We start from the raw sequence: 26,015 nt of genomic DNA, 5'->3' as shown, positions 1-26,015 counted from the left end.
TTTAACCATACCTGGAAAATTGTCGGGCCTGATCATCATGTCTGTTTTCTTCAAAGAATATCTGTATCCCCTCCAAGTGTACCAGACGATTCCATCTGCGCTGGAGCAGGTACTAGTACCCGGAGCAGGTACTGAGCAGCCGGTCAGATACTGTCCGTTCAAGAGGGCCAAGCCACAACTCCCCGTGTACCACCATCCTCCCTGTCCGTATTTACTTGCACAGTTATCGTTACGAGGGTCGTTATCTTGGTCTGTTGTAGAAAAATGTCTGTTGTTGATGCTGTGATGTGTAGACTGGTCCAAATCATCAGTTGCATCCCCGCTGTACCCGTCGATCGTTGCCGTGTACTTGCTGCCGGCATCTCCTACAGAAAACGTGCTGTATCGCGCAAACCGGCTGTTCATTTCCCAGTCTTCCAAGTACACGTACAGTTCGTTTTGTTTCTGTGTTGTCAGACTGTGTATGTTCCCCAATCCCAGCCAGTATTCCCCAATAACATTGCCGAACCCCTGCTCGTACTCAGTCCAAGTCCTGTCAAACGGCACCGACCCGTCCTGCCGCCGCTGTATGACCGTCCACCCACCGCCATCAGTGTCCATGTCACAGTAGGCTTGGAATGGTTGGGGATGGCCAATAATGTAAACATGACTGTACTGAATTCCAAGGGCGAACACGTCAGCACAGTCTTGGGGCGCCAGGATGTCTAGAAACAAAGGACAATGCGAATGACAATACTCATTCTGAAAATAACTACAATATTGAGTGATAAATATCTCTTCAGGACTTTACACAAATACAAGTATAAAGTGTACGTACTAATAGGCGTTCATCAGTTTTGCAAGACGTAAACAGTACAGATTCTACACAATTTACAGATTATTATATAGGAACAATATAAGATATAAAAACAAATAAGTAAGGCAACATTGCTGTATCATCTCAAATCACACAAAACGGTAGAAAGGATAGAGAGACAGGCTATGTTATTCTGTAAAAGACCAAAATCATAGAATATTACATCAGCACCACTGTCATCAGCACCACTGTCAAACAGAAGTATAGTGAACGTACGTTTCCGTTGGTAGTAATTTCGGTGAGACCATCTGTCCCACTCAGGACCAGGAGACGTATAGTATTACATGTATAGTGCACATACGTTTTCTCTGGTAGTAATTTCGGTGAGGCCGAGTGTCCCACTCTGAGCCAGGAGACGCCGCCGTGTCCTTGTCACTACTGCGGAGCCAACACCGTGCACTGCCGCCCTCTGACGATCCCGCGGGGCGATGGTTGAAGGACAGACATGGCGGGTTGATGCCGTCGTAACTGCCGTAACCTTGCAGACAGCGGCGGGCACACTCTTCTGCGTCTATGTTGCTGTACGCTGTTATGTGTTCAGGACGATCACCAAAGAAACGACCTTCCTCCTTCGTGAAAAGTTCCTCGTACGACACAGTAGCTAAAGCAGAAACAATGCAACATTCTAAACCAGAAATAATTTGCAAGAAATAGGTTAAACATTAGTAGCATGATTTGTGATTGTAAAATGTAATAATGTACCACAAACGTTTTTGCAACCACGCCCATATGTACCTTATAGCATGTACCATAAGAAGCATGTACCATAATGGTAATTGCATTACCTGTGCGGATATGACACGAGTCCCCAGTCCAGAAGTCGAGACACCCCCCAGCACAGGCTCCAGTCGTCTTGTTACAGGCAGCTGGTCCGTTTGCACAGTGGCAGGTTTGGGTGCAGTCAGCTCCGTACAGCCCGTCTGGACACTCTGAAACAGTCGTCAATATTTCCTTTCAAGTCTGGAATCATCCATTTGATGAAATAAAGTATCGACATGGTTAATAGATGGATTGTGAAGAATATGTCACTTTACGTGAAATAATACAACAAGTTCTAAAATTAGTTCTTTTCAGCCAAAAAAGAATACCTTGATGACAGTTATCACCATGGTATCCCGCCTCACAGACGTGGTCATCTCCAGTCGGACATGTTCCGTCTAACTTGTCACAGGGTTGACCTTGGTAACAATGTCCACAGGGGGTCCCACAGTCGGGACCATACCTACTAGAACACTCTGAGAAAGAGAGCAGAAGAAAGTTTAGTTTTGAGTAGCCATGATAACTTGGACTTAAGCCGCATGGAAGTTTAGTTATATCAAATAATTGAATAAAACCCAGAAATATACCTTGATCACAGTTGGCGCCCTGATACCCGGCCGCACAAACGTGAGTCCCTCCAGTCGGACATGTTCCAACGAACCTGTCACAGGTCGGACTCCCGTAACAGTGTCCACAGGCGGTCCCACAGTCAACGCCGTACGTACCAGAACACTCTGTAAAGATAGAAACATGGAAATATACAAAAAATAAGTCATCGTGTAAGACGTTTAGGCTGCAGTGAAGCATAGCTCGAAAAGATATTAAAGTAGCAATTACCTTGATGACAATTGTCTCCATGATACCCGGCGGCACATACGAAGGGTCCTCCAGTCGGACATGTTCCGTCAAACCTGTCACAGGCCTGACCCTGGTAACAATATCCACAGGGGGTCCCACAGTCAGGGCCATACTTTCCTGAACACTCTAAGAAAGAGACAAATATGAAAACAGGATTTCAGAAAAAAGAAATGATTGCAAGACTAAAGTACTAGTGAAGATTAATGCTAAAGGCATCCAGAGCATTTTATGAGGCTTGAAACTTAAATAAGAAACTCCAATTTCTAGTCATTCTTACACATAGTAAGTTTCAATAACACTATACCATTACATATCGACATTAAAGGAGCAAACATACGATGTCGTTATTTGGTGAGAACTGATAGAAAATCCAAGCCCTAATAGACTGGGCCTAACTGTCCTTCACATTTAACGGTTGCACCAATGAGAGGGTGACTGCATGTCCGTCAAATATTTGCATTTTTGTGTTTGACTTTTGCATTTCTACGTTTTGACGGAGGTGGGTGGGGCCATGGTACCGGTCTATTTCCGCTAGGCGCGTGAAACTAAAAGATCGCCATGTAGCTTATTTTTGTGCCGCTTTTGAGCACTTTTGATAAGAAATCTGCACGCAAATGTGGTAAACAGTGGCATTAAATGTCGTTTTTTTAAAGATCACAGCAACTAGAATATATCCAGTTTTCAAGCCTCAAAAATGCTTTGGGTGCCTTTAAGGTAGGATCAGAAACCTACCTTGATGACAGTTGTCTCCTTGATACCCGGCCGCACACACGTGACCAACTCCAGTCGGACATGTTCCGTTGAACCTGTTGCACATCTGACTCCCGTAACAGTGTCCACATGAGGTACCACAGTCAGGGCCGTACGTCACAGAGCACGCTGTAGAAGAAAATTGAAAGGATACATTTATAGAAAGAAGTCTCAACGCAGCTGTTATAAAATGTGTGAAGTTTACAGGACATAATAATAACTTAATTGCAAGTTCATGCCCGAAGGCTAATTGCAGACAAACAAGTACATGGAAATACATGGGAATCAAAAATAGTTATCTAGTCTACTGTGAAAGTTCTAAGTTAACTAAGGTTGACTATGGTTGGGTTTGACTTCTTTTTTGAAGGCAGTGGAAAATGAAGAGACCCACGTTTTGTATCGTAAGTGGGTTTGTTGATTTTAGTAGTGATATGGATTTTGGTAAGCTATTCAAATGGTGAAAGCTAGGAGAATTAACGCAAACTGTTTTATATAATTCGTTTCTTTCAGCGTCATATAGAGGGCATTGGCAACCTACCTTGATCACAGTTGTCGCCATGATACCCGGCCGCACACACGTGAGACCCCCCAGTCGGACATGTTCCGTCAAACCTGTTGCACGTCTGACTACCCTGGTAACAATGTCCACAGGGGTTGGCACAATCAGGTCCGTACGTCCCAGAGCATTCTGATAAAAAGAGGAACAGGAAAACTTGCTTTTATATGAACAAAACACTGAGGCATAATTGCTTAAAGACACCCAGAGCATTTTAAGAGGTCTTGAAATCGAAAAAAACAACACTCTAATTTCCAGTCAATCCTACACATAGTAAGTTTCAATAACACTATACCATCACATATTGACATTCAAAAGGCAAAGATGCGATGTCGTTGTGTCGTGAGAACTGATAGAAAATCCAAGCGCTATTAGACTGATCCTGACTGTCCATCACTAGACCCCTTTCCAAATACCGCGGCCATTTTGAATCTAGCGCGAGCGCGCGTGGTTCGAGCGCGGGAAAGCGCGGGAAAAGTACACACCCGGTAAGTCCGAGCCAGCGGTAATGGCGTCCCCAATAGAAACCAGCGTTGAGTCATCTTCGGCGGCGCGATGTTCTCCTCCTGGGTGAAATCCATCGATATATTTGCATGGCACAAGTAGATGATATTGTTGTGGACACTTGGACTCGATATCGGCCAGTAGAATTGTGAATTTCTGCTACTTTTCCACAGTTCCTGCCAGGATGTTGAGCGCGCACTACAGTGATAGAATGCTAATATGTTTACACCGCGTGCTTGTAGTTTTCCTAGGAATGTTAGCTTAAGTCGAGAAAAATCCCACAAAACATACACTTTTCGGGCTGGGATCCTTATAGCTACTTAGATAGAAATATACAAAATTTTACCTGTTGTGACCGTAATTTTGGACGATGCCAACTTCGCCTGGGAAAACGCGCGTTGAGAGGGGGTCGTGTGTTCTGTCTAGCCTTTCTTTCTTTTCTGTCTAGCTTTTCCTTTCTTTCTTGTTACATCGCTCCGTATGGCGATATTTGACATTTCCGCTGAATGCAATCCCACAAAAAAAGACGTGAAAATGTAGGCTTGAGCTTAAGGTCATTTTGGTTAGGAATTTAGCAGAATTTCGGCGGCTTCTTTTGACGAGTTTTCTGAAATATCAAAACCTAAAGTACGTGAGTGAACTTCAAGATGGAATGTTTTCTAGCCTCCTGTGCAGGCTTCCTATAACGGCGGCATATATATTGGGAGGGGGGGAGTTGTGTAGCCGAGGGAGTAGTGTAGCCGAGGGGCGCGCCGTTATCTACACGCGCCCCTCGGCTACACAACTCCCTCGGCTACACAACCCCCCCCCCCCTCCCAATATATATGCCGCCGTTATAGGAAGCCTGCACAGGAGGCTAAGTGTTTTCACTTTGCGCCGTAATATCTTAATTTCCGTCGGATGATATTACAGAAACGTGAAAATATGGGCTTGAGGGCTTTGCGAGTATAGAAATTTGACGGAACTTCGGTGGCTCCTTTGACTTTGACAATATTTTAGTGCCAAGATTAGCTTGATGAAGTTTGTGAGTGAAGCAGGGGGCGTGTTTTCTTTGTAGTGTTTCATTACATCACTTTTCGCGGAAATATTTTAGATTTCCACAGGATGAAACCCCACAAAAAAAGGAAAAATATCGGCATGAGGTCCTTCAGTCCTCAAGTCAATACTATTTAACGTTTTTTGGGTTCCATCCGGCCAACAGATATCTGAAATATTGACGCGCAAAATGATTTAAAGAAACGTCAGATACAGTGGAAAACACACCTTCACTCACGTACTCGGAGTCCTCAAGACTAAATTCTTGGCATCCTAAAAGATCGTCAAAAGAAGCCGCCGGAATGCTGCCAAATTTGTACCCAAAAGGACATTGAACTCAAGCCTATATTTTAACGTTTTGCAGGATTTCATTTGGCGGGAATATAAAATATTGCTGAGCGAAGTCGATGTAACGCTGCACAGAAAACACGACCCTCCCTCAAACTAACGTCATTTCAAGATGATGTTGGCATTGTCACGACAGCCAAAAGGCTCGAAAGGTATATTCATACCTAAACGTAGCTATAAGAATCCCAGCCCGAAAAGTGTATGTTTTGTGGGATTTTTCTCGACTTAAGCTAACATTACTAGGGAAACTACAAGCACGCGGTGTAAACATATTAGCATTCTAGATCTATCACTGTAGCGCGCTCAACATCCCGGCAGGAACTGTGGAAAAGTAGCAGAAATTCACAATTTTACTGGCCGATATCGAGTCCAAGTGTCCACAACAATATCATCTACTTGTGCCATGCAAATATATCGATGGATTTCACCCAGGAGGAGAACATCGCGCCGCCGAAGATGACTCAACGCTGGTTTCTATTGGGGACGCCATTACCGCTGACTCGGTCTTACTGGGTGTGTACTTTTCCCGCGCTCGAACCACGCGCGCTCGCGCTAGATTCAAAATGGCCGCGGTATTTGGAAAGGGGTCTATTAGCGGTTCGGCCAATGAGTGAGTGACTGCATGACCGTCAAATGTTTGCATTTAATTTTCTTTTTATTTTGCATTTCTATGTTAAGACGGAGGTGGGTGAGACTATATACGGTATCGGTCTATTATTACACTACGCGCGTGAAGCTAAATTGTATAGAGATCACCATATGTAGCTTATTTTTGTGCCACTTTTGAGCACTTTTGATATGAAATTATCACGCAAATGTGGTAAACAGTGGCATCAAATGTCAATTTCAGAAAGATTACAGCAAATAGAATATTTCCTGTTTTCAAGCCTCATAAAAAGAGAAATTTAAGAAGTAAATGATTATAAAGTTTAGTTAAGGTACATCTTAGAAACCCACCTTGATTACATTTGTCTCCATGGTACCCGGCTGCACACACCAAAGTTCCTCCTGCTGGACATGTTCCATTGACTCTGTCGCATACCAGGGCTCCGTGACATTGTCCACAGGGGGTGGCACAGTCAGGACCGTACATACCGGAACACTCTGGAAATAAACGAAAATCAACAGAAAAAATTAATTTAAGCAGCAATAAAGCAGTTTAAGCAGGTGATGTGAAATGACGAGAAACCTACCTTGATCGCACTTGGCACCATGGTACCCGGCCGCACACACGTGAGACTCTCCGGTCGGACACCTCCCGTCGCTCCCGTCACAGGTCTGACCCTGGTAACAGTGTCCGCACTCTGTGGAACAAGGTAACAAGTGGCAGAAACGTGCATTTTGAAAACAGTGCATTTTGACAAATTTGGGCATTATCTACTATGCCCCAGATCTGCAATACAGACCATTAGCATAAGCATCGATGAGAAAAAGTGATATCATATTGCACAAAGAGAAATGTTTTCCAACAATACATTTGTTCGGACAATGATTGCAACAATGATTCTATGGCACTGTACCAATCTGACACGACTCCCCAAACCAGAAGTCCAGGCACCCCCTAGTACAGGCTCCAGTCTTCTTATCACAGGCCGCTGATCCGTTTGCACAGTGACAGGTTTGTGTGCAGCCAGCTCCGTATAGACCGTCCTGACAAACTGAATATGTGAAGCATGTGTTTCTATTAGAAACTGGAATGTTTTTGAACGACTAACTTTAAGGCGTGCATCTCCCAACAGAAGAGAATGGGACAGCATTCGAGTGTAAACCAGGAAGCGAGTGCCACACCCGAAATAAAGGTGCACAAGTCAGATTTCAGCGAAAACTCTTAACTATAAAGCCTTAAAGTTTACTAATGTCCATTAGATTTCAAATTATAATCGGAAGGTCCATTGATGAAAATAAAAATATGAGCCATTGAACTGCGACCAAGTGTATGTGTCAACTTGAACTTAGAGCTACCCTGCTTTAAAACTAGATAGATTGATAGATATTAGATAGATACATAGATAATTAGATAGATAGATAGATAGATAGATAGATAGATGAATAGATAGATAGATAAATAGATAGATAGATAGATAGATAGATAGATGGATAGATAGATAGATAGGTAGATAGATAGATTGATAGATAGATAGATAGATAAATAGATAGATAGATAGATAGATAAAGATATATAGATAGAGGTGTATATGTATAATTACCTTCGCGACGAAATTTCGTCGAGAAGGTTATTTTTTTATGCATGTCTGTGTGTCTGTTAGTGAACAGGATAAGTCGAGAACGCCTGGATGGTTTGTTGTCGTATTTGGTGTGTCCGTGTGTATGTGGGAAATCTCAAGATGATTAGATTTTGGGCGAAGTACTTTGCATAATTAACGAGAAAAGTGTAAAAATGTGTTAAATTGTATGCTCATACTATGCGTTCTGGTTGCGGCGTGTGGGCTGTGTTGTTTCAAGGGATATTGATACGGGTAGAGGGGTGCTAAGTTGGTCATGAAGGGTCATGAGGGGTCATGAGGCAGGCAGGAAAGGTCAGTTACTGCCAGGGACAAATTGGCTGTCAGCCAGCTGTATTCATTGGTGTGGAATGTGGTTGAGGGAGACAAAAGTTGGATATACACGGCCTTACATGAGTAAGAACAGTCATTAATGCAGTGCCACAGCATGGGAATACCGAGCATGTCTGTGTGTCTGTTAGTGAACACGATAAGTCGAGAATTCTTGGAAGGATTGTCTTGGTATTCGGTATGTTGGTAGGTCTCGATGAAACCTGAAAATGATTAGATTTTGGGCCCCCTAGCGGCTTGTTACGGTACTGCAGCGGAACTTCCTGTTATGATATCTCGTCTTGTGGACATGCTATGGAACTGATTTTTGAGTGGTAAATAGCTCGTTGGGCAGAGAGTAAGTGGTATAGGTTTGGGCCCCCTAGCAACTTTTTTGGAACTGCAGGGGCAGGTTTTGCTTCAGACTTTGAAAGGGAATAACTCAAGAAGGGCTTGATGGAAGGTCATGATTTTTTGCAAGTACATAGCTTGAGCGATGATGTACATGATTGGATACTTATTATGCAAATCAGTAACTAATTTGCATAATTAATGAGGAAAGTTTATACATCCATCAATTTCCATGATAGGACTCGCAAACATGTGACATATGTAACTGAGGAAGAGAGAAATATTAATAGATATCATTTATGCAAATGAAGACCTCATTTGCATAATTAATGAGAAAATACTATAACTCAAGATGGGCTTGATGGATGGTCATGATTTTTGGTATGTAGATAGCTTACGTGATGCTTTGTATGATTGGATGATGATTATGCAAATCAGATTATAATTAATGAGGCAATTTTAAAAACCTGCTGTGTTCCATGATATGACTATTCAAATATGTGACATTTGTAACTGAGGAAGAGAGGAATGTCAATAGATAGAAATTATGCAAATGTAGGCCTAATTTGCATAATTAATGAGAAACTACTATCATTCCATACTAGTAAATAACGGCAATTTCATACTTGTGGCATTTAGAAGTTGTGTGAATGTGAACACCATTGAATCAAATTATGCTAATAAGGAGGGAGCTTATTTGCATTATTGATGAAAAATGTTTGCATAACCTTCTTTGTTAAGCTCATAATCATAACAAGGAGGTTTGGACAACTTATGTTATTTGGATGAGGAGGATCAACTGGTATGATTTTTGATTGATGAAAAACACTCCTAATACGTCAGTCATAAAGGTCAAAATCATTTGGCGAAGGTATGAGGTCGTAGAACTCTTGTTGAATATGTATAGTGGTGTGCGTCGCTATGTTGTCTCACCCGTATTGCACTCTATCCCCATGAGTCCAGGAGCACAGGAGCAGCCGTACGGGTCCATCACACACAGCAGCTGGCTTGTACAGTCTCCAGCGTCGCACTGTTTGTCACAGCTGGTACCGATCTTGTCATTTGCACAGGCTTGGAGGGAATAGGGAAACATAATTCTGTCAATTTATAATCGTGTAACGTTCTTATCCAACACAATTGTCATGTTTTGTCCCACTTATCCTCAAAACTTTGACACTTATCAATCAGACAGACACTACTTTGAAGTACGTCATGTATTGTTCCATATCTCGGTATAACTTACCACTTCCACAATTAGTTCCATGGAATCCCGGAGGGCAGACACATTCCCCCGTGTTGTCGTCACACACACCGCCGTTATAGCACACAGGACAGTCATCAGTGCAGGAGGGCGGACCCCACTTGTTCTCAGCACAACCTACCGAACAGAATACATGGAATCAATTAAAGCACCAGAGACAGGCATATGTTTACATATGTGTGTTTAGCACTAATGAAAGTGCCCATGTGTGGTAACAATAATGCGTCCAGCATTAGTGAAGCGAGCGCTAGAGAGCCTAGAGTATGGATTCACAGTGATTAACAGTAAATATTTCTCCAGGAATCAGGAATTACCGTTAGTGTTACCGTCAGTAATCTAACTTTGTACAGCTGTATATTCAGATTTTCCCGTATTTACAATACTAGCTTAAGATACCTCTGACAATGAGCCTTATGATGCCCTGTTTTCTCTCAGTATCCCCCTGATAGTAGCACTCATAGATCCCCTCATCTGAAGACTGGACACTGGCTATGGTGAGGCTGAGTCCGTTCTGTCCAGTCAGGACAGTCCCCCCGACCCCGCCCTTCCTCCACTCCAGGGTACCGGTTCTACTGGACTTCTGCACCATCTGTAGGGTCACGGGGTCACCTGTGTTGGCAGTTACTGTGAAGGACGCTGGCCAGACATCGGCTGCAAGAATTATGTAAGGAATATATATTGATGTACTTTGCACAATCTGACGCCTGGTGACTCAAATGAATTCCAAGCAAAATAAAGGAATATTCAAATATATTTAGCAGCGAGTTGTGTACTCACCCTGTGACTTCATTTTGAAGGTGATGGCCTTCTCGGTCTGACTTCCGTCACTTACTTGACATGAGAAAGCTCCAACCCGGAAGTCTCCAGCGTTACCCAAGATTTTCACACTCTTGCCTCCATTTACATTACCACTGTGTCTTTGACCTGTAAATCCCGTTCCTGATCCAGTGTTGACCTCTACCCCGAACGGGTACCTATTCTGGTTGATGAGACTACCCGTGTGATAACAGTACAGCCAGGTATCCGCTGACTCATCAAAGAACTGGTTCTTGCTGACGATGGTGACGTCTACTACACCTGAACAAAAGATACACGTGAAAGTGTTACGGTAATCCCTAAGAAATTCAGCGAAAAAGATTAACGTTAAACAGAAATTATCTTCGTTAATGCCAGCAAAAAACAGTCAAGCTATAAAACGTGTGTCATAACAACGTAGTTGCCAAAACGCTTCCCTTCTAAGAAAGAGTGACGCAATGGAGCATGAAAACCAGACAACGCCTTCTCCCACTATGATCATATCAAATTAAGATTTCGTGACTTAACAAGCTTCACACGTTTCAGCTGCATAATAAAAATAGGTACGTGTTCTCGTTTTTCAGTTTAGACAATGATACATTCCAAAATTCCACCTGGTTTAGCTAAGATAAGATAAAAAGATATAACAGCCATCGTACGTGAATTCACTTTGCAATATTTGCTCCACAGGATTAGTTGAGAGGACAACAATCATGATTTAATGCGTTACAACAATAGACCTGACGGGCGTCATGCATGGACTGAGCAGCGGGCAAAGTGGTTCGCGCATATCTATAGAGCTGTGTCATGGAACGATCTTGTCTGTTAACATGTTGTAGGCTGATAAAACAATAATGGGCACCCAAATACCCCACTAATCTAAAAAGAGCTGACATACCATGGGAAGAGGTCGAAGCCGAAGCGGCGAGCGACCGGTCGAGATGGATACATGCTGCCCAATGTGCCTGTAGGTACAGGAGGACCTAAGGTCTAAGGTAAGGTGAAAACCCAACCAAGGAGTTTCTAGTTTCGTAGGGAACCACGATGACATTTCAAGGGATGGTAAAATAGCCAGTTTGCATTGTATTGATGTTATTGTCTTTCGCGTACGTGCTGTTCGCGCGGATAGAACTAAATGGGCAAAACGCTATGTAACTAAAGCCACCTAAGCAATACATGTAGCGGTGGAAAACCTATTCAGCCTCTTCATAGATAAGACAAATATACAACTAAAGTTCCAGGACCTAATACATTTGCCAAATATTTCAACCTTTTCTACTGATGTATTACAAATTTCTTAATGATTATGCAAATAAGGTCCTCATTTGCATAAGTCAAATCAGTTGATCATCTCCTCTACCCAGATGACACGAGTTCGTCAAAGTATCGACGTTCTATTATCACAAGGAAGTTTATTTTAGTATCCTCTCAGCACTTGATAAAAAAAGTGACAACCTGATTTGCATAGTTTATGTTTAATGATGTTCACCTTCAATTAACTTCGAAATTCTGCCAGGTACGAAATAACCGTCATTTACCACTATGGAATTATAGTGTTCTCTCATCAATTATGCAAATTACCTCACCTGAGATACCTATTGTGATGTAACTATCTGTTATAAGGTTAAGTGACACAATAGAGAACCAAGTCTAAGTTGATATCTATTTTTGGTTAAATTATCCACAAGTCTTTAGATTTTCACCACAAATGTCATGATGATATACGTTGTGCAGAAAGAACAAATGTAGTACCCTAGGTGCTGATGGCAAAATCAAATTTGTACTAAGTTCGCAGTCACTACCAAGAAATATAGGAATGACACGCCACTATTGTTTATACTCTAGGCACAAACAGGCGAAAGAGAAAACTCAACAACATGTCCCTAAGAGATCATGAAAATGACTTCCCCACTGTGGAGGAACTGACGATACAACGTACGATGAGAAGAGAGGCTAAGATAATGTGACAAAATCAAACCGGGATTTGACTTCCTCTAGATTATATCATGCCACTGAGCACTTGCTGCCCAATGCAGGTAAGGTAACACCTCATACCTCCATGAAATATTTAGAGCCTTAAGGTCTGTAGATTTATTGTTTGATCCTGTCTCACTGAATAGTGGAATGAGGCTGAAACTACCATTCTTTATTTTACATGACGGTATTCTCTACCAAAATCACACTTAGTCTTTGCGTAAACGTCTTTGTCAGAATTCCATGTTGACATTCCACCGTGGATTATGAATCTTACATGCTCATTTACATAATCTACTTACTTAGTAACAAGAGTTCCACGAACCCATACCTTCGTCAATGGATGGGTTGATAGTTGGGTGGGATGTTATGAAGGATGCAAATGTATAATGGTTATGTGGATTGGATATGCGGAAATAATGTAAGTGATTTGTTATGAATAGAAAGAAGGCGTGGAGGTAGTAAGGTGTTATAGCAGGGAAGTCGTTGTTTGATTAATTGTTGGATGTTGGATGTGGAGTAGATTTGTGCTGATGGAAAGTTGGAATGTTTTGGCAATAGGCTGAAGTGTTTTGTGAGGCGATGGATAGGTGGGTTAGAGATTTGTATGTTTGGTGGAAGTCTGGATAGGAACCTTTTAAAATTGGTGCAGGGTACAAAATGTTGTCGGTTTGTGATGGTAGTGTGTTTTATTTTGGATTTAGGTAGGTGGTTGACGTGAAATGACAATGTTGTAATATTTCACAATCAGTCGGGAAGTGGGTGAGGCTGTGGGTAAGAGGGGTGACATGTTAGGTTTTTAAATGTGTTTTGTGTTTTTTTATTGGCGAAGGTTATTGCAACCTAGTGTCATTGGGTGAAAGGTATTTGGTGCGTATGAAGATGTCTAGCTGACGAAGTTGTTGTGATGCTTGTTGTAGCTGCAGTTGGTCAGGGTGTTTTCAGAGGGCACTTTATGTAAGGTAGGAATGTGGTGTAGGAGGTAGTGTCAGTGGTGTTTATATGTGTGACAGGGCCTCCATGGATATTACCACATTGAGAATAGTAGGGTTTTGTTTCAGTGCATTCAGTAGCCTTAATTTAACAGGCTTCAGATGTGGCTGGAGATATTAGAACTTGGCAAAATAGATGAGTTAGCCAGCTGATAGATACAGTTTGCCACATATAATCAAATTTCATAAAGCTACCTACACCTCCAATATGACGTCTCTAGCAGCATGCACCGTTACGAAAATATAAAGTGTCTGCATAAATTATGCAAATAAGGTCCGAAATAGCATAATGCACATTCAGGTGTATTCACCTCTCCTAAACGTATCTAACGTTACACCTCAAATATGACCTCCGTAGCATTTAGCATAAGGGAAATATAAGATAAGTTTCTGTATGAAATGTGAAAAGAGGTCCTAATTAGCATGATCCACATTCCGTTTTATTCACTTATCCTAAAGCAACCTACACCTCCAATATGACATCTATGGAATTTGCCGTAAGGGAAATATGAAGTCTCTGCATAAATTATGCAAACGAGGCCCTCACTAGCATGGCACACATTTTGTTGTATTCACCTTTCCTGAAGCTACCTACACCTCCGATATGACATCTGTAGCATACGCTGTAAGGGAAATATGAAATCGCTGCATAAATTATGTAATACACCTCCAATATGACATTTGTAGCATGTACCTAAAAGGAATATGAAATTTCTGCATAGATTATGCAAATAAGGTCATCATTAGCATAATACACATTCAGGTGTATTATGCTACCTACACCTGCAATAGGACATCATTAGCATTTAGCATTTCCTTCATCATAGTGCACCCCACATCTGCTTATTTTTTTCCAAGGCCATTCATCATTATGTAGTCACAACACGTCCCAGCTTAAGCACATGCTTAAGCATACAATATAACACATTTTTACACTTTTCTCGTTAATCATGCAAAGTACTTCGCCCAAAATCTAATCATCTTGAGATTTCCCACATACACACGGACACAGGTGTATTCACCTTTCAAAAAGCTACCTACACCTGCATTAGGACATCCTTAGCATTTAGCATTTCCTTCATCATAGTACACCCCACATCTGCTTGTTTTTTTCCAAGGCCATTCATCATTATGTAGTCACAACACGTCCCAGCTTAAGCACATGCTTAAGCATACAATATAACACATTTTTACACTTTTCTCGTTAATTATGCAAAGTACTTCGCCTAAAATCTAATCATCTTGAGATTTCCAACATACACACGGACACACCAAATACGACAACAAACCAACCAGGCGTTCTCGACTTATCGTGTTCACTAACAGACACACAGACATGGTGCACCCCACATCTGCTTGTTTTTTTCCAAGGCCATTCATCATTATGTAGTCACAACACGTCCCAGCTTAAGCACATGTTTAAGCATACAATATAACACATTTTGACACTTTTCTCGTTAATCATGCAAAGTACTTCGCCCAAAATCTAATCATCTTGAGATTTCCCACATACACACGGACACAGGTGTATTCACCTTTCAAAAAGCTACCTACACCTGCATTAGGACATCCTTAGCATTTAGCATTTCCTTCATCATAGTACACCCCACATCTGCTTGTTTTTTTCCAAGGCCATTCATCATTATGTAGTCACAACACGTCCCAGCTTAAGCACATGCTTAAGCATACAATATAACACATTTTTACACTTTTCTCGTTAATTATGCAAAGTACTTCGCCTAAAATCTAATCATCTTGAGATTTCCAACATACACACGGACACACCAAATACGACAACAAACCAACCAGGCGTTCTCGACTTATCGTGTTCACTTACAGACACAGACATGGTGCACCCCACATCTGCTTGTTTTTTTCCAAGGCCATTCATCATTATGTAGTCACAACACGTCCCAGCTTAAGCACATGCTTAAGCATACAATATAACACATTTTTACACTTTTCTCGTTAATCATGCAAAGTACTTCGCCCAAAATCTAATCATCTTGAGATTTCCCACATACACACGGACACAGGTGTATTCACCTTTCAAAAAGCTACCTACACCTGCATTAGGACATCCTTAGCATTTAGCATTTCCTTCATCATACTGCACCCCACATCTGCTTGTTTTTTTCCAAGGCCATTCATCATTATGAAGTCACAACACGTCCCAGCTTAAGCACATGCTTAAGCATACAATATAACACATTTTTACACTCTTCTCGTTAATTATGCAAAACACTTCGCCCAAAATCTAATCATCTTGAGATTTCCCACATACACACCGACACACCAACTACGACAAAAACCATCCAGGCGTTCTCGACTTATTCTGTTCACTAACAGACACACAGACAAGCATCAACGAATAACCTTCTCGACGAAACTTCGTCGACGAAGGTAATTAACACCTAAAAGTAACTTATACATATGACAACTATGTAATTACCACCAATTAGCACTAATGAATCATGGCACTTTCGCATTTATTATGCACAATAGGCCATTATTTGCATAATTGGTATCCGTCGTGAATCACACCAAATAAACATGATATTAACAATCGGTAAACCGTGTCCTAACCCTGTCCTACTGTAAGGCGCAGAGAAGTGGCGAACAGCAGCCAACACAGCAAAGAAGATCCTTAAAATCTACTGGCCCTGCACCATCAGAAATTAAGATCTATCACAACCCTATGGCGACTGACATCCTACACAAGTGATGGACCTGAATTGGGCATACCTTGCGGAAGTCGGTATCAAACACAAAAAGACAGAAATTCACGCGGAACCGTTTGGGGTCGTGTGGCGCAACGGCAGAGCGTTCGGCTCAGAACCAAGAGGTCCCGAGTTTGAATCCTGTCGTATCACCGATCTTGTGCTCTTGGGAAAGGCACTTTACACGACTTTCCTCACTCCACCCAGGTGTAAATGGGTACCTGAATTCGGTTGGGGAATGTTGTATTGAGGTCACCTGGTGGCGCCTAATGGCAGCCGCCGAGACCCTTGCGACAAATCCACAAAAGGTGAAAAGATTTTCTAGGTATATGTTATGTATTATGTGAAACATGTTAACCCTGCATCAATTTAGCGCTAGAAAGGCTGCCATTGCGGGTAATTTCTGACCAATAATAAAAACCATATTATCTATTTAACCCCCCGGGGGAGCGGAAGAAGGGGAGACCGAGGAACACGTGGAGGAGGGACAAGTGAGGGTAAAGGCGTCCGGACACACATGGTAGCAGCTAGTAGATCATAGAGTCAGGGCCCAGGACCACACCGGATGGAGGGAAGTAGTCCGTGGCCTATGCCCAAGGATGGGCGGTACCGGCCAGAGTAAGGAAGGCAAAAATATTAAAGTACTATTAGGAAAAACACCAAAATGATAGATTTTAATCCTGAATTTTGCTAAATGATTCCTAATTATCATACGTTACATGTCATTACCTTCGTCGACGAAGTTTCGTCGAGAAGGTTATTCGTTGATGCTTGTCTGTGTGTCTGTTAGTGAACAAAATAAGTCGAGGATGTTGAACGCCTGGATGGTTTGTTGTCGTAGTTGGTGTGTCGGTGTGTATGTGGGAAATCTCAAGATGATTAGATTTTGGGCGAAGTGTTTTGCATAATTAACGAGAAAAGTGTAAAAATGTGTTATATTGTATGCTGAAGTATGTGTACGTGTTGGCTGTGTTGTTTCAAGGCGTCATGGATAGGGGTAGGGGTCCTGAGGGGTCATGTGGGAGGCAGGAAACGTCAGTTACTGGGACAAATTGGCTGTCAGCCAGCTGTAGGCATTGGTAAGGTATAAGCAGCAGAACGTGGTGTGGAATGTGGTGGAGGGAGACAAAAGTTGGATATACACCGCCTTATCTGAGTAAGAACAGTCATTAATGCAGTGCCACAGCATGGGACTAGGACGTTGTCCAGGGTAGGTGAGTTAATAATGTTATATCTGGGAAGGAAGAGGTGATGTATTAGTATACGTCATACTGTATGGTGTACTGGAAGGTTGAGTGGAAGTGTGCACTAAGAGTATGGATACGTATTGATGAAGAAGTATTTGATGAAGGGTGGATGTAATATGGATTACAGGATGTAGTCTGAAAGTTATTACCTTCGCTGAGAAGGTTATATTTTACTGAGCATGTCTGTGTGTCTGTTAGTGAACACGATAAGTCGAGAATTCTTGGATGGATTGCCTTGGTATTTGGTATGTTGGTAGGTCTTGATAAAACCTGAAAATGATTAGATTTTGGGCCCCTTAGCGGCTTGTTACGGTACTGCAGCGGAACTTCCTGTTATGATATCTCGTGTTGTGGACATGCTATGGAACTGGTTTTTGAGTGGTAGATAGCTCGTTGGCCAGAGAGTAAGTGGTATATGTTTGGGCCCCCTAGCAACTTTTTTGAACTGCAGGGGCAGGTTTTGCTTCAGACTTTGAAAGGGAATTACTCAAGAAGGGCTTGGTGGATGGTCATAATTTTTTGTAAGTACATAGCTTGAGTGCTGATGTACATGATTAGATACTTATTATGCAAATAAGTATCTAATTTGCATAATTAATGAGGAAAGTTTATACATCCATCAATTTCCATGATAGGACTCTCAAACATGTGACATATGTAACTGAGGAAGAGAGAAATATTAATAGATATCAGCTTTGCAAATGAGAACCTCATTTACATAATTAATGAGAAAAACTATAACTCGAGATGGTCTTGATGGATGGTCATGATTTTTGGTATGTAGATAGCTTACGTGATGCTTTGTATGATTGGATGATAATTATGCAAATCAAATTCTAACTCGCATAATTAATGAGGCAATTTTAAAAATCTGCTGTGTTCCATGATATGACTATTCAAATACAATGTATGTGACATTTGTAACTGAGGTAGAGAGGAATGTTGATAGATAGGAAATATGCAAATGTGGGCCTGATTTGCATAATTAATGAGAAACTACTATGATTCCATACTAGTAAATGACGGCAATTTCATACTTGTGGCATTAGGAAGTTGTGTGAAGGTGAACACCATTGAATCAAATTATGCTAATAAGGAGGGAGCTTATTTGCATAATTGATGATAAAGTTAGCATAACCTTCTTTGTTAAGCTCATAGTCATAACAAGGAGGTTTGGACAACTTATGTTATTTGGGTGAAGAGGATCAACTGGTATGATTGATGATTGATGAAAATCACTCCTAATACGTCAGTCATAAAGGTCAAAATCATTTGGCGAAGGTATGAGGTCGTAGAACTCTTGTTGTTTATATGTCTAAGCTACCTGCGTACCGAATATCATGAAAATCCGTCGTTACTTTGTTCAGTCCTCCTCACTGAAGTTTTTCTTTACAAACGACTATACAGTTCCGGGGCAAGATGCTAGGGGATCCAAACCTACACCAAGTCTCCCTTGCATTAAAAGCTACCTTCTACTAAGAAATAAAGACTACAGCATCCCCAGAACGACAAAAATACAAGAAACGAAAATTCTTCTGCAGTACCAAGGTCGGTTACCAGGAGGACGAAATTGGACCTTGGTTTACGCGTCTACATCTAATCTACCCATATACCAAATGTTTAGCCTCCCACAGGCATTCTTTCGGGGGTATGGATCGTAGAATTCGGTAAAAATGGTATACGGTAAATTTTATATTTCCCCGCGAATGAAACCCTCCGTTGGCCAAACTTCCCTTGCAAGTATTCTCCCTATAGCCGGCGTAGTACGTCTGTCAGATACTACCTAATGTTATCGCAATCCATCCAGAGATTCTTAAAATATTGCGTCTGACACGCAAGCACACAGACAAATAAACTATACCGTCATCTTCCATGAATGTACAAGGAAGCCTATGATTTTTTTTCTCTCACCAGTCGTATTCACGAAGTGCGCATACACGTTAATGTATAAGAAAAGTACACAAAAAGAAGCACAGTTGGACCTTATATGTACCGTATATGTACGTCTTAATGATATCGCGTGGTTACTATATCAACGTTGACGTATTGATAAGCAGTTACAACCCTATCAAAATACATTACTTGGAAATATAGTGTCCCAGTCTCTTTCAAGTGTGAATTTTTGGTAAAGGAGTAAAGGAAACTACCAAATCCTGCATGGATATAAACCCATAAAACACCCTCCAGTTCATTCTTAACAAATTCAAACAGAATTCGAAAGTGCCTCTTAGATAATCGAACCCGCACTAGTCAATTTTTGTACACATGTATAACAACCAAGCTATACAAACGTTAGCGTGAGTGCTCAAGCAGTACGAACGTAGTACAAAACAAAGGAAATTTTTATCATATCAGGTTAATTTTTGTATGAAATGAGGTGCAATTTGGCAAAGATGTACGTAAAGAAAAATCTCTTCTTGAAACTGAAGTATCTCAATGTCTTTTTTCACATTTGTACCAGCGACTAAGTTGACTTCAAATTCACCACACTCTTGGAAGCTTGTCGGAGGGAAACAAAAGTCAGACCTGACCCGTTTACAATTACTGTAAGAAGCTTAAATTACACATGTGTGATGACACTAAGCTATGGGAGAGAGTGAGTGAGTGAGTGATGACACATGTCTCTACAAGTTACATGTCATATTTGATTTTTTAACTTCTTATAGTTTGTCTTTTACAGCTGCTAGGATAGAGTGAGGTGTGATATCAGAGCTAGTTAAGTCATAGCCGAATGTGCGATATGTTGATTAAAGACCTTGTAGACTACTTTTCTATTAATAACCTAAAATGACACTTGACACAGATATTAGGTGTTTAACGATTAAGAAGTGTGTTAAGTTTCATTTCTCTGACTTTATGGGAATGTAGTCTACAAAAACAAGTTATCGACATATGTAGCGCATATTCAGGACCCCGTGATGAGATGAAAATAAGTATGAGGCTTATAGAGATATACATTTTGTTACATGTGCAACTTGAGTCCCCTACAATAATTGTAAAAGTTGGTCATTCTTTACTGCTAATAGAACTTCCCTTTTACTGCTGTTTGCTTCCGACAAGCTTGTAAGGGTGTGGTCGACTTGAAGTCAACTCAGTCGCTGGTAAAAATGTGAAAAATGCAGTGACATACTTCAGTCTCATGAAGAAATGTTCCTTTACATTTGTGCCAAATGTCAACTCATTTCATTCAAAAAGTAGTGTTCCACGACTTCATATCTTCGCCAAATGATTTTAAACTTTATTTTAATATTAACATTAAAATGACATATTTTCGGTTTTTCTCATTGGTTACAAATCATACCAGTTGATCATCTTAATAACAGAAGTTGTCTCAAGTATGAGCTCAACAAAGAAGGTTATGCTGACGTTGATCATCAATTATGCAAATGAGGTCCTTATTAGCATGATTTAATTCAATGATGTTAACATTCAAATACCGAAATGAAATTTCAGTCATTTACCAGACTGAGTGTGGAATGATAGTAGCATCTATCTTTAAACATTTCTCTCTTCATCACTTACGAAAGTCACATATTTGAATAGTCAGATCATGGAACGCAGCGGGTTTTTGAAATTGCCTCATTTCTCTGTACTGGTTTCTCTAGGAACATTATCAAACTATGCAGAATGACTCATATATCTATCAAAAAGTCACATAATCCAAGGAAGCTTCAATCAGATAAGATCCCTTGGATAATCAAGACAATACTATCAACGTTAAGTTTTGGGGAAGTCAGCCTTGTTCAAATTTCCAAAGTTTCAAATCAACCCTGTCAACGTTGTGTCAGAGTATCTAAATGGATCTAGAATTCCAATGTCTTCCCCACATTAGCCTTGCTGTGTCTAGAAAATGACTTTGGGGGATTTTCGCGTCTTCTTATTGGAGTAACCAGCTCTGTAGCTGGCTCTGTAGAACCTTACATGTAACTGCTAGTCAATGTTTCAAACTAAATCGCAAGCCAGTGTTGTCATTACTTTATTTCTTGGTTCACTGTCCTTCAAACTAACTTTCTTATGTGTAGCCATACTTCAAATTCTTATCTGTTGTCCATAGATTTCAAACATGACTTGAACAGTAACTTGTACATGGTCAACTGTCTCAGACAGGCCTCCACTGATGTGCATTGTACGGCTGCCAGGCGCATACTGAAGCCCATAGTTTACATTATCCTGTATCTATATAGTTTTACTTGGGTCTTTAATATTTTTCTCTTCCTCAGTTACATATGCCACATGTTTGAGAGTCCTATTGTGAAATGCGGCAGATGCAAAATCTTCCCTCATTAATCATGCAAATTAGATACTGATTTGCATGATAAGTATCTAATTATGTTAATCATCACTCAAGCTATTAACATGACATAAATAATGACCATCAATCAAGCCCTTCTTGCGTTATTCCCTTTCAAAGTCTGAAGCAAAACCTGCTCCTGCAGTGCCGAAAAAGCCGCTAGGGGACCAAACCCTATACCGCTTACTCTTTGTCCAAAGAGCTATCTACCACTAAGAAATAAGGAACATAGCATGTCCAGAACACGCGATATCAAAACAGGAAGTTCTGCTTCAGTATCATAACAAGCCGCCAGGGGACCCAAAAACTTATTATTTATAGGTGTTATCAAGACCTACCTACCTACCAAATATCAAGATAATCCATCCAGGCCTCTCCAGTTAATCTGCTTTTCTACATACATGCACACATACATACATACATACAAATGCTACCTAAAACATAACGTTAATCTTCCTGGCGAAGATACTGAACCTGCTATGATAAAAATTGCGCATTTTTTACCACCCTCGTATTACTGAATACTTTCCTCTGTTGAAACAAATAGTAAACTAAGTTATAAGTCACAACTCAATCTAATCTCTGTGGCCAGGAAACATCGGGCACATAACGGAACAAGGAAATGCAATTAAAACGCGTACGGTGCGTCCTTCTGAGAAAAGCAGAACAACTACTAGTATTACATGTGTTTAACTTACGCCCTATACCGATGCAATGTACATGTTACGTATACATGTGTCAACTTAACAATTGAACTCTTTAAAGTTTAGAGTTGCACATGACAAATCACTAAGTCTTATTCAAAGTACAAATTCCATACATCGGCTTAAACAAGTAGCCTTGCACTTCGTAGTGAACAAACAAAACCGCCAAACTCACCCGTGACTACCGTAGCCATGCAGAGGATTAGGCCGAGAACCCCCAGCGCGCGCCGCCCCTGTCTCGCACCTGACCCGCCAAACACTTCCATGGTACAGGTGGTAAAATCCACTCCAAACAGAATCCTTCAGATTTCTAGAGAACTTATCTAGATTCACAGTTTCTAACTACCTACCTAACTAAAAGAGAAGTCTACCCTGTACTAGCGCTGCCCGACAAGCTGGCTTATTTTTCTGCGGTTACTTCCTTGTGACGTCATGAGGGAGCATCTCATCCTATTGGCTGAGGGAACTTGACATGGGCGAGTGCCTTCAATCACGTCACATGGTTCAAAAGAAGGACTCGTGAAAGTTCGCCGAAACATGGTTGACAAATTAATTTTACCCCGGTTTAGGATTTGTATGACGTCCGGACCAATTGTGCAACCAAATTAAACCGCATTAACACATTTTTACAATGCAAATTGTGTGTGTCTACAATCATACAACTGGTTTAATCTTACAAGGTCGTGCAGTAGACGTTTGATCATCTACCTGTCATAAGTAATTGATAAGTGAATGTGGGAAAGATTCAAAACATTTTCACACAACACAGTAAACTTCTTGTATGCCATTCCGCGGTGCTTGGAGTCGCGAATGGATCAAATTACAAGGATATCTACACATTCCTGTTCACGATGTACTCGGGCTTGGGAGAGGGGGCAGGGGTTGTCCGGAGTTCACGGTTCACTCAAGCGGTGATAAACAATGACACAACGTAGTAATCTCTAATCATACACAAAACTCTGCTGTAAAACTTTCCTATAGGTCCAATTTGCTTCAATATAGAGTTAAGAAGAATTGAATGTGGCCAACGTCTGCGCATACCACAACCGCCTCCTCTCTCCTCATTTCCCCCTCGTACCTGTATGTTGACAGCAAACAGTTCTCCCCTAGTGAAGGTTGCCAAGAATGCAGTCCAACATGGTCCCGGAGGTGGCTTGTTTTGCCCTGTCGATGAGATACTGTGGTACATGAATCATTAACAAAATAAACTAGGCCTACGTTTACAATGTCCTGCCATATGTTACTTTGATTGTTAATTTCAACAATACTGACAACGGAGCCAAGATACGACTTGAAATGGTTACAGCGGAAAATTGCAGTTTCAAAGATATTAAAAGCTATGATGACGATAATGGGTCTAATTGCAGTTTTATACAACAGTCATACTGAATTTTGGTATTCTTTCAAGATATCCTCCTCACAAATTGTCTTTTCAATTGTTTTTACCGAAGAAAAGCTTTCAAAAAGACGCCAACAACTCAGAATTGGCTGAACCATTAGTGAAGTGTATTTCGTTATCCTTGACGTGAGACATAATATTGACAGTCTCGCCTAAACCTCGTCAACACCACCTGTTCTGTTGCACCGCCGTGCCAAGGCACGGACGTGCTCATGTATACATCGGGACGAGGAACAAAATAACTGGCAAAATTTCATGCAGAACGGGCGGCAAACGCTGCATGCAGTGACTCAGATTTAATCTGTAAACGCGCAGTTACCTATATATATATATGGAGGTAAGCTTAAGCTTGCGTGTAAGCTTACGTTAGGAGAAAAGAGCTTTCAGGTGCAATGATTGGGTGATTGCACGGAAATACCGCTTGCTGTCAGAATCCCTTCCCCCATTCTCCCTATTAGAATCATCGGTTGTTTCTTAGCAACCGGTCTTAAAGATGATTATCAACTAAGTTTTCAGAACAGCAAAAACAAGCCCTTACAACCATAACGAGAATAGGAAAAATCATACCTCCAATAGTTTGATTATAATATTGTTATTAGAATTAAGGGTTCTTTTACCATCAGACGAACACACAATGATCTCTACAAACTACATTTTATTCCACTGACAGGACAGAGACCCTGCTTGGGCCTCTTGTCCCACTCCCGTCACTGACCCCGGAGCTCTCCCGACCCCCTGGGTTCTGGGAATACCATTCTCTCGTGTCGGGGGCGACACCTATCATATCGATGATGCAAATGCATCCAATTACATGATTAAAGACTGGATATGTACACCTTTAGCTAACGTACACATGTCACGTGTATGACATCCCCATCATGTAACACCTAGTTGAATTGTGGAAATGTTGCTTTAATTATGCAAATTAGGTCTATATTTGCGGAATTAATATCTTCTAATGTTTCACCTGACATAGGTCACATATTTTGTACGCGCATATTTCCGATTGTAGAAAACACTGGTATAATAGAATTTGATTATTCGAACTTAGTCCTATTTTCCATAGTCCGCCGCTCCTTTGTTTAGTTATCCTCCTTCAAAAAATGGTAACAAAAGTTTAACGCTCCTGCAGTTCCAGAATATTTTGTTCGGGGCCCAAACCTACAACACTTCTTCTATTTACCAAAATCTATCTGCCGCAAGAAAATGAATATCATAGCATGTCCATATATACAAAAACGGACGTTTTGCTGCAGTACCAAGGTCACACACCGTTGGGCAGATAATTGACCTTCGTCGTCCCAACACCTACCCGCATACTAAATATCAATATTTAATCCAGGGTCCTGCTTATTATTGTTATTCGTAGCCATGCTAACTACAAATATCCGGAAACACAAACAGACAGACCTGAAATAATACTTTTTTTCTTAGAGAGCTAGCCAGCGAGAGAGAGAGAGAGAGAGAGAGAGTGAGAGAGAGAGAAAGAGAGAGAGAGAGAGACACACACACACACACACACACACACACACACACACACACACACACACACACACACACACACACACACCAAACACCAAACACCAAACACCAAACACCCCGTCATTTTGCTACATATAGTATTAGGAACTTGAAGCATATGATTATTCAGTCACTTTTCACACCGACCATGTATGTGACTGACAGATTAATTGTAGGTCTCTCACAGCACCGCGTCTTTGACATCTCGACACTCCAGGAAGTGACCTTTATCAATGTTTTGCCGATATAGGGCACCTACCTATGATAGAGGTTTTATCGATACTTAAGCCTTATAGCTATTACGTTTGTGAAGGTTAGACATCCAGGTAAACAATACATAAAGAGAATTCAAACTCTACTACTGGATAAGGATTCGGAGATTTATCTTCAGCGTCACGTCATGCATGACTGTGTGATTTCCCATGTAAAACCGTTTTTTCTAGTTATTGTATATAAGTACTGGTTAGTTCTGCTACTTCATTTTAGTGACGCTGAAGAAGAGTGATGGATGTCACTCGAAACGTCCGGAAATAAATCTCCGA

General features: G+C 41.1%; 2 protein-coding genes across 5 annotated transcripts in view; both read right to left on the bottom strand.

Moving 5' to 3' along the window:
• LOC136444200 (receptor-type tyrosine-protein phosphatase S-like) overlaps positions 1-26,015 on the bottom strand; it is a 65,089-nt gene that overhangs the window by 17,894 nt on the left and 21,180 nt on the right. The window contains exons 1-3 of one of the 4 annotated variants that reach the window (XM_066441695.1): positions 1,642-1,783; positions 1,158-1,457; positions 12-704 (exon numbers count right to left, since the gene is read on the bottom strand). The exons of the other annotated variants lie outside the window; for them this stretch is intronic. Of the exons in view, the coding sequence (XP_066297792.1) occupies positions 12-600 (589 nt within the window). The 5' untranslated portion in view covers positions 601-704; positions 1,158-1,457; positions 1,642-1,783. Of the gene's footprint in view, positions 1-11; positions 705-1,157; positions 1,458-1,641; positions 1,784-26,015 lie in introns of those variants that run through there. 4 annotated transcript variants of the gene reach the window in all.
• LOC136445009 (multiple epidermal growth factor-like domains protein 6) lies at positions 677-22,959 on the bottom strand. Its single transcript, XM_066442840.1, has 15 exons — positions 22,729-22,959; positions 10,608-10,907; positions 10,227-10,481; positions 9,813-9,947; positions 9,503-9,640; positions 7,187-7,324; positions 6,860-6,970; positions 6,624-6,770; positions 3,762-3,911; positions 3,206-3,352; positions 2,453-2,599; positions 2,203-2,349; positions 1,642-1,785; positions 1,199-1,457; positions 677-704 (listed from the first exon to the last, which is right to left on the bottom strand). Exons 1-15 carry the CDS (start codon positions 22,817-22,819, stop codon positions 677-679), a joined length of 2,337 nt encoding a protein of 778 aa, XP_066298937.1. The 5' UTR covers positions 22,820-22,959.

This window comes from Branchiostoma lanceolatum, chromosome 11 (assembly GCF_035083965.1).
Source record: "Branchiostoma lanceolatum isolate klBraLanc5 chromosome 11, klBraLanc5.hap2, whole genome shotgun sequence".
In the NCBI taxonomy this organism is placed as follows: domain Eukaryota; kingdom Metazoa; phylum Chordata; class Leptocardii; order Amphioxiformes; family Branchiostomatidae; genus Branchiostoma; species Branchiostoma lanceolatum.
Note: the sequence above shows the minus strand (reverse complement) of the source record. Positions and strands in the feature narration are given on the sequence as shown.